Below are 17,551 nucleotides of genomic sequence, written 5' to 3' on the forward strand. Positions count from 1 at the left end.
GGAATCTTTTGGTTTTGCAATGTTTTCTTTATTAACCGAAAAAAACAAAACAAAACCAAAAAAAATAAATAAAAATTTGGTTGGTGTGAAACCAAAAATAAAAAAGGTAGAGTTTTGCATATGGAACTTGTGTAGCTCACTGACATTAACAGTTTTTTTGTTTTTCATGTGCAATAATTTGTTGAAAAATAATCACAACCACCTTCCATCACCACAATTGTAACTATAAATAGGTAACATCACCATAGAAGGCTATCAAGTATCAAAGTATCGGACAGAGAAAAAGAGTGATAATAGAGAGAGACAGAGAGATGGAAGTGATTGAAGTGCTCCACATGAATGGTGGGATTGGAGACGCAAGTTATGCAAACAACTCTTTAGTTCAGGTATACATGTCTATTCTATCAGTCCATATGAATACATATATACACACACACACACACACACACATATATATGTCAAAATGGGTTAAATTACACTCACGAATTGAGATTCTTGTAGTACAACACAGGCGTTGAACTGCTTTGAAGGATGAGAACCATTTCACACAGTAGTGTGTGAAATGATCCTCCTGTGTGAAATGATCCTCTACGATAGCATAACACTTGTGCTGTACTACAGAGGAACCTCGGTGACACGAGTGCCCATCTTTTCCATGCATGCATAGTCAAGAATGTATATAAAGTCAATCATCTCATGTCATATTATGAATGTAAGTAATATATATATATATATATATATATATATATATATATATATATATATTGATTTGGTGTTTTTTGGCTTTGACAGAAGAAGGTAATAGCAATGACAAAGCCTATAACAGAGAAAGCCATAATTGATCTCTACTGCAGCACATTACCAAAGAGACTTTGCATAGCAGACTTGGGTTGTTCCTCCGGACCAAACACTCTGTTTGTGGCCTCTGAACTCATCAAGACAGTTGACAAGATATGCAAAGAACTAGGCCACCAATTGCCGGAATTTGTCGTGAACTTGAATGACCTTCCCGGAAATGATTTCAACACCATTTTCAAGTCCTTATTGCCAAGTTTCCAACAACAAATCAGAACAAAATTGGGGTCTTCTTTTGGCCCGTGTTTTGTCTCCGCGGTCCCCGGTTCGTTCTACGGGAGGCTCTTCCCTACAGAAAGTCTGCATTTTGTGCATTCTTCTTATAGTCTCCAATGGCTATCTCAGGCAAGTTTATGCATATGTTTGGTTCAGTTTTCTAAAAATAGTTTTCCGTAAACAATCAACCAAACATATATATATATATATATATATATATATATATTGTACGATTTTCTGATTTTCAGTTCATTATTTTATCAGGTTCCTGAAGGGATAGAGGGTAACAAAGGTAACATATACATGGCAAGTAGTAGCCCACCAGGAGTGCTCAAAGCCTACTATGAGCAGTTTCAGAGAGATTTCTCGGTGTTTCTCAAGTGCCGTTCGGAGGAAATGGTGAGTGGAGGACGTATGGCTTTAACAATTTTGGGGAGGAAAAGTGAAGATCCATCTAGCAAAGAGTGTTGCTACATTTGGGAACTTTTAGCAATGGCTCTCAGAGAAATGGTTTCTGAGGTAGTTTTTATTTATTATTATTATTATTACTATTATTATTATTATTATTATTATTATTATTAACAATTTTAAACTCTCGAATAATAATTATAGCCTAACAGTATTGGCTTGATTTTTAAAGTTAAAAGATTCCATAGTTCATTACTCTTAAATGCAAGTGGGTGAATGCGATTATAGTCAACTGAATTACCCTAAATAATTATTAGGGATCGTGGATATTTTAGAAAAGGTAAAGTGACTCAAAGTCAAAGTCCTATAACCACGACAAAACATAACACAACACTGAAAATGGTGGGCGAATACCATAATGTGGTCTGAGTTTGGGCCATGTGGTTCCCGCATGAATTGAAATCCCTTTACATGACAGAGAGTTGTGAGGGTGGGGTATTTTTGGATTTGCTGAGGGGCATAAGAGGAATATAAAAAGAGAGATATTATTAGTTATGAAAAAATAAAATTAAATAAGAAGATAATGTTAACTTATGTTGAAATTTGGATAATCAAAAGAGAAAAGGAGAATGATAAGAAATTATGATGGGGAGAGAAGAGAAAGGAAAAAAGTATTTTATTTTGTAAAAAGTAAGGATAAAATAGGAATTTACATGATATGAACAAAATAGATATTAATTGTTTAGAATTTAGTGATACATATATATAGCCAGCAGAGTTTGACCTCTGCAAGATTCTCCAAGATTATGTTATTTAATTAGTGTCTGAAAGTAGAAATATTTTTTTAACAGGAAAGTAGAAATATTTTTTTAACAGAGTCCTTAAGTAAGCTAGTTATTTTAACAACCGACTTGGTAAGGATCCAAAAATAAATAAATAAATAAAATAGTACTCTTTTGACCCCAATTTCATGACCCTTTTGTCATTTGAATTTTTTATTAAGTAAAAAAATTTTAAAAAACCTTAAAAGCTAGTACTCATTTTTGACTTTTTAAAGAATATTAAATTTCTTGAAAGGAAATTATGTCATAAATTTTAACTTTTAAGATTATTTTACACAAAATAACAAATCTGCAATGAAGTGGGACCTTTGTTGCCCTCACTTCACTAAATTCTAGATGTGTGCAAAAGAAATTATTATATAATCATGAGATTATTGGTCCGGTCAATCACATAATAATATATACTGAGTAAGTTAAAAGATGAGTTGAAGTTGACATAAAACTGACACATTTGATTATGTGACCATACGTGATTAGTCTAGAACCATATAATAATTTCTAATGTGTGTAATAGTGTTTAGTTAAGTTTTCGACTCTTCTGCTACACAATTATTATACTTTTCAAATTGATCTAAATAAAGTTTTGATTGCAGGGGTTGATAGAAGAAGATAAAATGGACTCCTTCAACATTCCTCAGTACACACCATCCCCATCAGAAGTAAAAATTGCAGTTGAAAAAGAAGGATCATTTGCGATCGATTGCCTCGAAGCCTCCAAAGTCGATTGGAACGCCTATGAAAATGGATTGTCCCTGTATAATGGCTTCAAGGATGGTGGATCATACAATGTTGCACAGTGCATGAGAGCTGTCGCTGAGCCCTTGCTTGTCAGCCACTTCGGCGAAGCCATGATGGATGAGGTTTTTCGTAGGTACAGAGCGATCATTGCAGACCGAATGTCCAAGGAGAAAACCCAGTTCTTCAATGTGGTCATTGCCATGACTAAAACAGGATCATCATCAAGCTTGGCTAGCAAAATTGGACCATCTAGATTTACCTAATATAGACTCTTTTATCTGGTAATGTCATATGTATAATGTGGCACTGTAATGTTTTGCAATGATTTGCTTTGTGTGGGTAGCTTTGCAATTTGCTCGTGTTTTCATCCTCTAATAACGAGGATTCGAGTCTCTGTAGGAACGAATGGTACGAGTCTTGTCAAAAAAAAAAAAAAAAGGGGTTGTATTTTTATTACCTAGTGCAAATTTAATATATATAAGTCCATCCTGCATCTATATTTTGAGATTCAACATTTTGGTTGTAATTTTATGATATGTACAAACTTATGCATGTGGACATGGCTGGACCAATGCAATTAAGCTTTGAAGAGCTAGGCCCAAAATCTAAGGCCCAATAAAGCCATGGCATAGGTGATGATTTGTGAGTCATTACAATGGGCTGCATTCATCTATATGGGCCTGATCAGTTCATAGGCCTAAGGTCCCAAGCTTATGTATGCAGTTACCTCAAACACCCCTTTTACAATGTTAAAAAGTGAAGAATGTTGCCTATTCACTTTGCGACTCTTCAAAGTCATAGTTTACAAAACACGTCTATACAATAGGGAGGAATCCATATATATAACAACTAGGCGATGTTGGAATTTCACAGTGGGATGTCAGAATCTGGTCAGAAAGGTTGTGGGCCCATAAAATCAGATTCAACCAAATACCACACAAGTCGGCCAAAACTAGACCCCAAAACAACCCTAGGTGAGCCACACTCTCTCCATGCACATGGACCGTGAATGGGTTTTGTCAATTTCCACCACCTTTCGAATCTTTCCCACTTCTCTTTCAAGCACCAGTAACCCATAATTTTTCCCTCTAACTAGCCAATCAAACACAATTAAATCCTCAAGATTTTTACATAATTCCATTGAGGCCTCTCTTGGCAATTCTCAACAAGAAAATTTCTAAGTTCAATGAGTAATGGAACACTGAATCCGTGAAATAATACATCATACGAAGGATTTTTGCACCTTGTGTAGATACTGTCTACTTTGTACCCTCCATTCTTCCGATTTTCAAAATATGTCTACATATAAGTGTCAACAACCTCTCCTCTCAAATGACATGAAAAGTCCCATAACGGATCCCACAATCGCCTCCCTCCTAGAGTTGGGCTGTCAAGAGTCAAACTTTGTATTAGTGCTCTAATTAGACATATTAAATCGGAAGGCAAACAGTAGTACGGGTTTTCACCATGTTTCAACTTTGAATGTTAAAAGAAGAGACATGAGTTTAAACAAAAAAGAAAAGAAAAAGAGCAACGATAATGGAAACAAACGCATGAGTTACATCATCCTAAACACAAGAATCCAACCACATAACCTCACTAATGAACACCAACCACGTAAAAGGGTGTGAGCAAATTGACTATTTAAAAAGAACTCCATGATCTAATGTATATATATATAGTTTGTTATGTTTGAGAATTTGGAATTTGGAATTTGCAAATTCAGGCTTTTTCTTGTATGTTTGCATAGTACATGTAAGTGAAGGGCCCCACTTCTTTATTTATGCGATTTGTTGTAATGAGACCTATTTCTTTTAATCAATCCATTTGTTGTAATGAGACCTATTTCTTTTAACCTATCCATTTATGAATAAATAAAGAAGTGGGGCCCTCCACTTACATGTACTATGCATAAATAACCAATCAAAAATATTCGGTGTAGCAATTTGGTGCAATAAATCGAAACAAGTATCATTACTCATGTTTTTTTTATCAATATAATTGACTTGGTGCTGACTCAAGAGAATATATATCATAATCTTATTTATGGATGGCATTGGAACAATGAATAGGACAACCTCATTGTCCATTAATCAGTCTTGATTTTGTTGCCTTAGTGGACAAAGTATCCAAAATCCTTACATAGATTGTCTTTGACATCATATGTATATATCATATATTTTGTTCCTAATTTGTTAGTTTTGATAAGATTAAAGACTAGTTAGCAGAAGAAACAAGACATAAATAGAATGAATCTAATTCCCTTCCAAAGAGTTCTTTAAATTTTCTATGGATGCTCAAAGGCATACCTTATATAACATAGAGAAGGAAGAATCAACCTATCCGCTAGTCACTTCAGACTCTCGGATGGTTTACAAACTCCAAATTCAAGTAATAATTTGTAAATCATGTGCATCATTTAAGTTTGGGCCTCATCTTTGATGAGTCTCAAACCAGAGATCTAAGGAGAGTATCTCCAAAGATCTTACCAGCTGAGTTAGCCCGTCGAGACAATATAAAAGAAAGTTGCTTCCTTTTTTTTCTTTTCCCATGCTTCAATTTTAGTTTTTATTCTCTCAAAATTCATTCTTTATCAATCACAATTTTCTAACAACTCAATCCATTAGAATCAAGAGTACTGATGTCATCCCATTTAGCGCAATATAATTTGTTAGAATCAATGAGCAATGGAACACTAAATCCGTGAAATAATGCATCATACGAAGGATTTTTGAACCTTGTGTAGATACTGTTTACTTTGCACTCTCTATTCTTATGATTTTCAAAATACGTCTACATATTTAGGGAGTGTCAAGACAAATAAGTGTCAACAACCTCTCCTCTCAGATGACGTGAAAAGTCCCATAATGGATCCCACAGTCGCCTCCCTCCTAGAGTTGGACTGTCAATAGTCGGATTCTGTATCAGCGCTCTAATTAGACATATTAAATTAGAAGGCAAACAGTAGTAGGGATTTTCACCGGTTGTTCGACTTTGAATATTGAAAAGAGAGACATGAGTTTAATCAATAAAAAAGAGCAACCATAATTGAGTTACATCATCCTACACGCAAGAATCCAACCAAAGAGCAACCATAATTGAGTTACAGCATCCTACACGCAAGAATCCAACCACATAACCTCACTCATGAACACCAACCATGTAAAAGGGTGTGAGCAAATTGACTATTTAAAAAGAACTCCATGTATATATATAGTCTGAGAATTATATAGTTTGTTATGTTTGAGAATTTGGAATTTGGTGCAAATTCAGGCTTTTTCTTGTATGTTTTTTTTATCAATATAATTGACATGGTGCTGACTCGAGAGAATATATACCATAACCAGCTTATTTATGGATGGCATTGGAACAATGAATAGGACAACCTCATTGTCAATTAATCAGTCTTGATTTTGTTGCCTTAGTGGACAAAGTATCCAAAATCCTTACCTAGATTGTCTTTGACATCACATGTATAAATCATATATTTTGTTCCTAATTTGTTAGTTTTGATAATATCAAAGACTAGTTAGTAGAAGAAACAAGACATAAATAGAATGAATCTACTTCCCTTCCAAAGAGTTATTCAAATTTTCTATGGATACTCAAAGGCATACCTAATATAGAGAAGGAAGAATCAACTCATCCGCTAGTCACTTTAGACTCTCGGATGGTTTACAAACTTCAAATTCATGTAATAATTTGTAAATCATGCGCATCATTTAAGTTTGGGCCTCACCTTTGATGAGTCTCGAATAAGAGATTTAAGGAGAGTATTTCCTAAGACCTTACCAGCTGAGTTAGCCCGTCCAGACAATATAAAAGAAAGTTACTTCCTTAATTTTAATTTTTATTCTCTCATTATTCATTCTTTATCAATCACAATTTTCTAACAACTCAATCCATTAGAATCAAAGATAACTGTTATCATCCCATTTAGCTCTACATTTAGGATAATGACATATACTTATACGTCATTCCACTTATAAATGAAGCGTAATTACAAAAAGATTGAAAAGGGTGGGAATATATGTAGCTAAATTAATTTTTATTTACTAGCATCAGGTTCTCATGTATTTTAAAATTGGAGGTTCAATGCATGATACTCCAAAGATTGAAAAGCACTTGGATAAGCTCCTCTGATAGTCTCACATGGTTTTTCTTCTTTGATTATGTTCACAGATGACCTACATAAGAATCACTTTTAATTCATAATATTTTGATATTCAATTTAATTTCAACCACAGATAGTTTTAAGTCCACTAATTTTCCCTTTCTTTTTTCTTCACTTTCCCAGCAAACAAACAAGCCTCTTGAGAAAATGAGATTGACATATCAAGAGACAAAAGGAAGATGTTCATGTTTCCCTTTAGCAAAATAACTTCTCCAACTAATAATAGATAAGAGCATGATGCTGCATTGTAAATCAAAAACCTAATCATAGAATATGCATTCCTTCACAAAAAAGCATCTCTCTCTTGGTGCCCACCACTAAACACACCCCCTTGGAACACTCCTAACCAAATTTTCTCTTTAGTCACACACACACACTCACTAAAGAGAGACAAAAAGAAAAAAGAACAAGCAAAGTGTTTGACATGTCCTTGAAAAGAAACATTATCACAAGCAAAAAGCATTTTCTTAGTTGGGTAAATTAATTCTAAAAAAAAAAAGACCCTAATTGTCATTCATAATGGAATTGATCATGATTACTAAAAGAAAAAGAGAGGAATACAAGGAGAGGAAATGCATATCACTTCACTAAGAATCTAATCTATCACTAGAAAAATCAATTAAAGTGACTTTTTTTGTTTTTTTTTCTTGACTGAGAGATTATGGAGATGGTGAAAGTAAAGCACACAGAGGGTAGAACATTAATTATTGCCATATATTCATATAATATATGATTAGTCCTACCATCCACTAGAAAACTCTATTATTTTATATAATTTGTTTATGTGGTAACAGAAATTTTGCTGCTTAAGAATAAATAAGTGGGGATATTAATGCTTAACGGAACCATAGTGGAAGAGACTTGCTGTGATAGATTAGATTATCTCAATCATTCCAATAAGAAAATAATTAATTGTACATTCACAATAATGAGTCTTTTCTTAGCAAGATTCAAGTTTTTCTATGAGATGAGACTGATTAAGCCTGAAATGATAGTTAAAAACACATATTTAACTAACGGGTCAGTGGTTTAGCGGTATCAGCCTCTTACTTTTCAAAGGGAGGTCATGGGTTCAAGTCTCAAAAGAGATAAGTGTGTGTGTACCAATTAAGAAAAAAAGAACACACCTTTAATTGCTTCTTAATTGCAGGGTTCATGATTAACGTTTTCAAATGAAGCTGCTTTCTTTTTGGTTCTTAATGGAGTAAGTTTTTAGTGAAGGAATAGGAAGGAAAGGGAAAAGAGAAGAGGGAGAGTTTTATCATATGTATGGTTTAAAAATGATCAGGAGGTGTTGGGATACTAAACCAAATTCTAGAAATTTCTTAATATTAAGTGTTGAAAGGTTCATTGTTTTTGAAAGATTGAAGGCCATATATTAGGTTCATATTCTTTGAAAGACTAAAAGATCTTATTTAATATGTATCTAAAGTATTCATGTATCTAGTGAATTCATGTACCCACAAAGCTATATATACAGTCCTATATATTGTGTTGAAGATATGAAGAAAAGAAATAGAAAGTATCGTTTCAGAAATTAAAGGTTTTTTCTTCTTCTATTCTGTTTTCCTACAGGAGGGAAAGAAAAGGAAAGGAATAATTAAGTGGATGGAGGAGTGATTTGCTAATCCTTAAAATAATGTTTGGACTATCATTCCCACAAAAGTGGTCACTGTCTTTCACTCTGGTTTTGTCCCATTTACTCATATAATAGGAAAGAAATCCTCTCATATAGACTGGTTAGTAGCACACTTTTCTTTCTTGGTTTTTCATAGTTATCCCAACTAAGATAATATATTAATAATATCATTTTATTTTCTTTCTTTTCTATTGCAACTATTATAATCTTTTCAATTCTTATACTCCCTATGTACCAAACACGCCATTAAAAACTGACCAACCTGCTAGATATTTACGAAATAAGAAAAAAAATGATCGAAGAAGTGGAAGAAATAAGTGAAATTCAAAAATCAAATTCTGCTCTTTTTAAAGTAAAAAGTAGAGGGGTCTGTTTAGTTTTCTAATAAAAATTTTTATTTTCAAAAAACCTAAAACTAAAATGTTATTTTTTAAAGAATTATCTTTTATAGTTTTATGAAAATATTTTCTTGAATTCTTAAAAACTATTTTTTAAATGACAAACGTAGTAGACTTGAGAGTTCAAGTCTTTGTGCGAGAATATGGCAAATCATAAAGCCAAACGCGTGCAAGAATATACGTAGTGTAGAGTTACAAAAAAGAATAGTGGACAAAATGAACTTTAATGCAACACCACTGAGTGCAATTTCAGTGAGTAAAACTAGCTGGTAGAGGCTCCCTATTTTGTCAGGATTAAAAAATTTAAAAATTAAAAATTAAAAAAAAAGTACACAACGAAAAAAACATATGTAAATAGAGCCTTCGAGTCTTCGACGCATTTGAAGAGAAGAGCTCCACCGCAAGGGCTCAGTCGAATGAGGAGCAATTTTAGACTTTCATGCGCCATTCGGTTATCATTTCTAGAAATCAAACTTAGTAGTTGTGTTTTTTTATTATCTTCAATAAATTGGTGAAAATCAAACTTAGTAGTTGTGAATCGGTTGGTTCACGTTGAACCAGTCAATTTAGCAAACTATAATTATACGCATATATGCATATATCACTCTATGCTATGTTTGATTAGAATAAAGGAGTGAAGGAGGATGGATGAGAATGGAGATATAAGATGTTAAAGTTGAAGAGAGAAATAGAAAATGAAGTACGCACAAAGCCCAAAGGATTACATCATCTTTATTTATTATATTCTCTCTTAATTTTTGTATACAATGGATCACTTCTATTTATAGAAGAAAGAATAGAGGTGATAAATATGAAAAATATATTAATGAAATCAATACCATAAATTATTTTGATCAATATTCTATTATTAGCTAAAATCCATATCAAATATTTTTTTAAGGTGTAATTTAAGGAGGAAAGAAGGAAAAGGAAACATAATATAATATATATATATATATATATATATATATATATAATCTCAATATTATCCCGCAAAGTCAAGATGGGTTTCCAACTTGAGTTTGGAGATTAAATCTTGAAAAAGTGGTGGAGAGAAAAACATCCGAAAGGTCGGAACAATGCCGTGAAAATGGTCGGAACAACACCGGGAAATGGATCGGGTCGGAACAAAGCCGATAAATGGGCCGAAGCAACACTGGGAGACATCCAGGTAATCCATCTGAAAAATAAAAAAGATCCATAACAAAGTCAGTAAAAGGCATGAACAAAGTCGGGTAAATGGCCGGAACAAAGCCTGGGAAGTGGGTCGGAACAAAGCCGATAAAATAAAAACGATCTAGGATTGTTGCTCTGATACTATGTTAAAGATGAAGATCTGATACTATGTTAAAGTTGAAGAGAGAAATAGAAAATGAAGCATGCACAAAGCCAAAAGGGTTACATCATCTTTATTTATTATATTCTCTCTCAATCTTTGTATAGAATCAGGGGCGGAGCCAGCATAGGCCCAGGGGGGGCCATGCCCCATGCTGGCCCATGATTTATAAAAAGTTTTCAAAATGCCCCCCTAAAATAATTTTTTTTCTAGAAAATAGCCATTAATTTTTATTACACACTGGCCATTAATTTATAAAATAGTGAAAAATGCCCCGTGAAATAATTATTTATCCTTGTGCCAATTAATTTTTATTGCAAATAGGCCTATAATTTATAAAAATTTTACAAAAATACCCACTAAAATAATTATTTTTTAAAAATATCTTTAATTTTTCCTTTCTTTTCATTCTTACTCCTCCTCCTCCTCCACTTCTTCTTCTTCTTATTCTTCTTCTTTATATTCTTCTTCTTCTTCTTCTTCTTTATATTCTCTTAAAAAACAAAAAAGTAGCATTCCTGTATTCAAACTATTTTTTTTTCTCTTCAAAATTTGGTAATTAAATTTGTTGCTAAACGGACTTTTAAGATTGGTATTTTATGTTTCCATTTTTTTAAAAATAATTAATTTTCAAATTATTAAATGCTATTACAGTTTTATTTTTTGATTTATTATTTTGCATCACTATTCGCTTGAAAAAAATCCCCCCCCCCCCCCCCCCCCTCCCCACAAAACAAATTCTTGGCTCCGGCCCTGTATAGAATGGATCACCTCTATTTAGAGGTGATAAATATGGAAAATACATTAATGAAATCAATACTATATATTATACTATATATATTATCTCAATATATGATGCTTCTCATATTTGGTTGGAGGAAAGGGAAGAATGAGATGAAGGAAGGAGGAATGAAGCATTCTTCAATTTCTTCCTAACCGATTGTTTTTTTTTTATCTATTCAGAATTGAGCAGAGGAGATGAGGGAGAGAAATAATAACTAATCTAATAAAATGTAAAACCAATTTTAACCTCTAATTATTTACCAAATAGCTTGTTATATCTTACATAAATTCTTTCAGACATAATGAGGGAATATTGGTAAAAATAAAAATAATAATAATAAATATAATAATAATAATATATATTTTTGATAAGTAATAATAAATTTTCTTCCCTTCCAATCAAAAAAAAAAAAAGCACCTCATTCATGTCCCCTTTCCTAAGGTTTTCGCATCCATCTCTCGTCATCCTTTTCGTCTATTGTTCTATCCCTCCGACCAACACAGTTGCAAGCAATAGGTTTTATCTCCCCTATGTAAGACACTGGCTATTCAGGTGCCATCAAAATTTCTTCTTATTTTTATTTTTATTTTTTCTTCTTATTATTATTTTTAATTCAATTATAGGATATGTTATACCATCCACATCATAATCAATTAACTTCATCTTTTATTTTTTTATTTTTTTTATTTCATATGTCTTACTAAAAAAAAATAGTTCAATGCATGCATATATAACCACATAACAAACCTTCATATATATATATATATATATATATATATAATATTACTCTAGTCAAGGAGGAAACTTAAGAGCTTTGGATATTTCAATTTCTTTCTTTTCTTTCTTTTGACAAAAAGAAAGAGCCTTGATATTTTGATTATTTAAAATTAGTTTTCAAAAATTTTGAAAACATAAAACAATCCTTAGACATATGTAAAAGGTAATTCTTTGGACCAAGACTTTTTAAACTCAGTTTATAAAGCAGTCAACCAAAAAATCTGTCTGTCCTCCCAACGGGCCAGCTGAACCATTTGATTGCGGACGACCCATGGATAGGATTGTGGATATGGGCCTGGGCATTCTGGTAATAATCCATTTCCGGCCATTGGGCTTTTCCTCAATCTTACAAATTGGTATCTGCCCCTGTAATTGCAACGTGAGGGACCACTAAATTGTCAAAGGTTATCACCATGAGCAATAACTAAATGCATATGAACATAGACCAATGAAAACTCTTGTTTCATTTCTCTCACAAACTGTGCAACTCAATGTACAGACAACTTTTTGTGTGAAAACATTAAAAAGATAACAAAGGTAACGTTTGACCATCACTAGCCATCCTTCTGCTGCTCCCCACCCCTTTCCATCGGAGTGGGGAGGTGCCGATCCTTGTCACCCGCTACATAATAAATTCAGCGTATTATAAATAATTTGTTCGGTGGATGGTTTGATGCCGTTTTGCTATTGTTTTGCCCAATCTATTCCTGTTTGGCTGATTTTCTGGCTCAACGAGATCGATATGTTGTTTTGTTTCCGGCTAGATCTCAAATTTATGTCAGGTTTTGTTGTTCCTGCCTTCTTGTGCGGGGTTGGGTGGTTTTTTCTCCAGTCGGCGGCGCCTTGTAGACGCCTGTGTTGGGAAACGTGCTAGTTTTAAAAACTTTCTGAGGGATTTTTATACATAGATATTAATTCATCACATAGAGACAAGTTTTATGCAAAAATAAAATATGATGTATCATTCAATTAACAGATTGAATACTTACGTCAAAGGTCTGAGTAAACCTTTAATTCTTTCATCTGAAATGAATGTTCTCACTTATTGTAGATCCCTTAGCAAGATGCATTCTCTTTGGATCTCCATCTTCTTGGTAATTGTTTTGTCTTTAGGAATCACTCATAAGCCTCCATGAATGACCTTGGAAAACTAGGCTTGTGGGAGCCTCCATTAGATGAGAACATAAACCCTAATTTTCTAGAGAGAGAAAATAGATTCCTTTTTCCTTCTTCCAAAAATCACCCCTAAAATATACATAGACCATGTATATTTATAGGCAACATAAAGATAAAGAAAAGGAAACAACAAATCCTTCTCAATCTCTAATTCACATGTCTCAAATCTAATATGATTCCAATATCAAGTTGGGCTATGAGTGAGAATCCATTGGGCCTATTATTTTATTGGCTACAATGAATTAATAATTGGCCCGGTCCATGGATCCAATTCAATTAATTCATAAATTAATTTCTACTCCACTAAAAGAAATTAATTGAACTCCAATTAAATAATAAATAACCTCTAAGTCAATATTACACTTTGACCCCTCTATGCATAATTAGTTGTCGGATAAATAAAGTCATCAATCCGACTACTTAATTAATATATTTATTTTGGTACCATTGATTATTTCTGGCTCGATCACAATAAAACATTTGTTTGACAAAAATAATAATTTAAATAAATAAATATATAATAAATCATTTTGTCTAAAAACATACGAAGGCCTTCGAATTTACTTTGTGATCAACCATAATCAATACAAAAAAAATACAAGTAGCAATGATGCAAATATTGAAAATATAACTCTCTAACTATTAATTACATAACTACCCAAAGTGTCGATCTAAGGATCCCGAAGAATCCGCCGAACAAATCAAAGTAATTATTAATTAATAAAAGAATCTATACTTTTCTCATGTTTAAGAGTCAAATGCCATTACGGTGATAGGGAGCAATTGCATACGACGGCTCTCGCAATATATCTCAACCTAACACGGATCCAGTTCAAGTCTTAATTAATTATGATTCCATCCATAATTACCGACTATGAACAATTTATGATTACTATTTATATTCATGTATTGATCGTCATCACATACATATATAAATATCTCTTGTAATCAAGAGGACACTATCAATTCTATAATGAATCGAAATATAATACATTGAATTCAGCAATTGTACAAAACATAAATATTTCAGAAACGTCAGGAACCTATGTCACTTTAATCCAAACAGGAATTTGCTATGCCAGGGCATATAAATACCAACAGCTCCCACTTGCCCTCATAGCCAATTCAAATTGCACTTAGCTCCAATGTTATCTAGATGATGATCAAAATTATTGATCAATGACACCTTTGATAATGGATCAACAAAGTTGTGTTCCAATGCAATGTTTTAGCTACAAGTACATTTTCTTGCCGGACAATATCATGTAGAACATGATACTTCTTCTCAATGTATCTTATTCCTCTATAGAACCTTGGGTCATTGGTTTGGATTACTTCTGCACTATTGTCGCAACATAGCTCAATAGGCAGGCTAGTATACTCCACAACCTCTAAATCAGTGAGATCAAACCAATAGGCTTATTTTGCCACCTTTAAGGCTGCAACGTATTCCACCTGCAGGTTTGAGTCAGCAGTTGAAATCTGCTTAACAATCTACCAACTGATTTCCCTTCCATTAAATAAATATACACTAAGTCATGAACCTCATAGTATCTACTTCTAATTGAAAGTCAGAACTAGCATACCTGACTAGGACCATATCATCACATCCATAAATGAGTATGATATCCTTGTCCTCCTTAGGTACTTAATGATATTTTTCACAACAGACCAGTTATCAAGTCCAGGATTGGATTGATATCTTCTGACTATCCCTACTATGTAGCGGATGTCCTATTTGGTATAGACCATGGTATATATGAGACTTCCATATGCCAAAACATATAGTTCTAATCTCATTTGCTTAATCTCTTCTGTTAGTCTTGGAAAACTACTTACTAGAGAAAGCAATCCTTATCAATAAAGCAAGAACTCATTCTTACCAAACTTGGTCAAAACTTTATCAATGTAGGATTATTAAGATAAACCTATTTTTCTTTTAACCTGATCTTGCAAAAGCTTGATCCTAAGAATATAGCTTACATCTTGAAAATCCTTCATTTAAAAGTAATTGAACAACTACCTCTTTATTGATGACAAAACTTCCACATCATTCTAAATGAGTAGGATGTCATCAATTGTAATACTCCTAATTTTAAAAGGCTATTCCTGGAATTTAATTTATGGCTTATTTGCATTTTATTTGCTTATTTGCGTAATAGTTTTAATGGTTTATTTGTTTAATCAGTCATGTTACTTAATATGTTTTTGGTAACTGTTTATATAATTTTATTTATTTATTTAATTGTTTAATCAATTTTATTTAATGAAAATTTAAATTTAAGGGAATTTAGTTTTCTGTTCTCTACGTGAATTTAGGGTTACAATTTACATGGGTGGCCGACGTAGGTATATATCTTAGGTCGGTTTATGGGCCGAGATGGGCTCTGGCTTTAAGGTTACAAGGATTAGGGTTTAGAGTTAAGCTTATAAATATATTACGTGCGGTAAGCTTAGGGTTTGGATTCATAGCAGTTAACTTGGAGACGTGAATTGCATTTTGTGAAAGACACAGAAATTGTGAGGTACAGAGGGAGAACAGAGGAAAATAGGAGGTGTCTCTGGGTTGAACCAAGTTACTGGGGAAGCAGACTTGCAGTTTAGGACACAAACATATCACCACAGAAGCTGAGAATTTAGAGTTTCAAGTCTGAAACTCAAAGGCAAGTTCTTCTCTTTCTCCTTCTCTTTGGCTCGTGTTCTGTGCACCTAGATAATCTCTAGGGTTTAACCAATCAATAACTGGAAGATATATGTTTAATATATGTCATGTGAATGATCTGTTATGTTGAAAAATCAATCTGTTACTGTTCATGCATGTCTCGTTTCAGTTTTCTATTCTTTAAGCATGTTGCTCTGTTGTAACTTTAGTCTTTGGAATTGCTTTTAATCTCTGTAAATGAACCATGGGGATGTTATTGGGATTGATATAAGATCTTTAGGTTCAGTGGTAAAGGGGAACAGAGGGTTTGGAAGAGAACTGAAATTTTCTTAAATTAATTTTCGGTGTTGTTCTTCAAGCATACCAATTTAATGGTTTCGGTTAATCTCTGTAATTGGTTTTAAATTATTGTAGTAAAATATTGGGGATGCTATTAGGCTTAAATATGACTCTTAAGTTAGTTTTAAAACCCAACAGAAAGATTGCAACTGGCCGGAGTTGGAACAGAAGTCAAAACGAAGCTGAAACGGAGGGGAAGCTCGCAGGGGGAGAGAGAGCCGGCTCTGGAATGCCAAAAGCCGGCTCCCACCTGTTTAGAGCCTGCTCCAAGGTGGTGGTAGAGCCGGCTCTATGCTGATTTAGAGCCTGCTCTATTTTTCTAGAGCAGGCTCTTTCATTTTTTGATGCATATAGTGTTTTTTTTGGCTACTGTTTGGGCACTTGTGGTTCTTGAACAGTTTTGAGAATTTAATGGGCTTTTAAATAAATAATTTATGATGTAATAAAGGTCTTGAATTGCATCAAGTACCCTCTTGGTATTAGTGGAATTAACAGTGCGTTATTTATCAACTTTGCGTACGGTTAACGGATGGAAGGAAATTTATTGTCTAATTTTGATTTGACAATTTAAGGGGCTATAATATGAATTTAAATTAAATTTTAGATGTATGATGAAGTCTTTTATTTAATATTTTGGACTTGTGGCTTAGTGTATGTCCCGGTGCTAAAGGGTAAAACAGAAAATAAGTATACAACTTAGTACGCTGTTACCAGATGGAAGTAACTAAATCGCTTAAATTAATTTAGCGATTTATTGGACTATAATATTATTATAGAATTGATTTAAAAAAAAAAAAACATGATAGGGTCATTGTTATATCAAATTTAAACTATGCATGTTTTTGGATGTTAATTGTTAGAATATTATATTATTCAATGCAGTTACATGGATTAATACTGGATTTTAATTACTAGATTGTTAAACTTCTTTCTGCAATTATTTGGTTATTAGTTTTGGATTGTAAATTACTAAAATGTTATATATGATGTAATTTACAAGGATATGGAGGATTGTATGCACCGGTATGGGACGGTGACATACTAGGGACGGTTTAGCTCAAAACGCCTAAACCTAACCTAATGGATTAATGGAATGGATTGAAAGATATCAAATCCTAATTGTAACTAAGTCAGATCAGCTGTAACCAAGTTGGATGACTTCCTGGATTAATGGATTGTAGTTAAGTTATATCAACTGAATAAGTTG

At 33.1% G+C, this 17,551-nt stretch overlaps 1 protein-coding gene across 1 annotated transcript; it reads left to right on the plus strand.

Annotated features, from left to right (window-relative positions):
- The first annotated feature begins 235 nt into the window (after nt 1–235).
- LOC132266675 (S-adenosyl-L-methionine:benzoic acid/salicylic acid carboxyl methyltransferase 3-like) lies at nt 236–3,571 on the plus strand. The gene is made up of 4 exons (XM_059767633.1): nt 236–386; nt 793–1,200; nt 1,336–1,590; nt 2,915–3,571. Exons 1-4 carry the CDS (start codon nt 312–314, stop codon nt 3,320–3,322), a joined length of 1,146 nt encoding a protein of 381 aa, XP_059623616.1. The 5' UTR covers nt 236–311; the 3' UTR covers nt 3,323–3,571.
- The last annotated feature ends 13,980 nt before the right edge of the window (nt 3,572–17,551 follow it).

Source organism: Cornus florida, unplaced genomic scaffold, assembly GCF_030987335.1.
Source record: "Cornus florida cultivar Cherokee Brave unplaced genomic scaffold, ASM3098733v1 CherokeeBrave_3.0.0_Hap2_Chr07, whole genome shotgun sequence".
Classification (NCBI taxonomy): Eukaryota; Viridiplantae; Streptophyta; class Magnoliopsida; order Cornales; family Cornaceae; genus Cornus; species Cornus florida.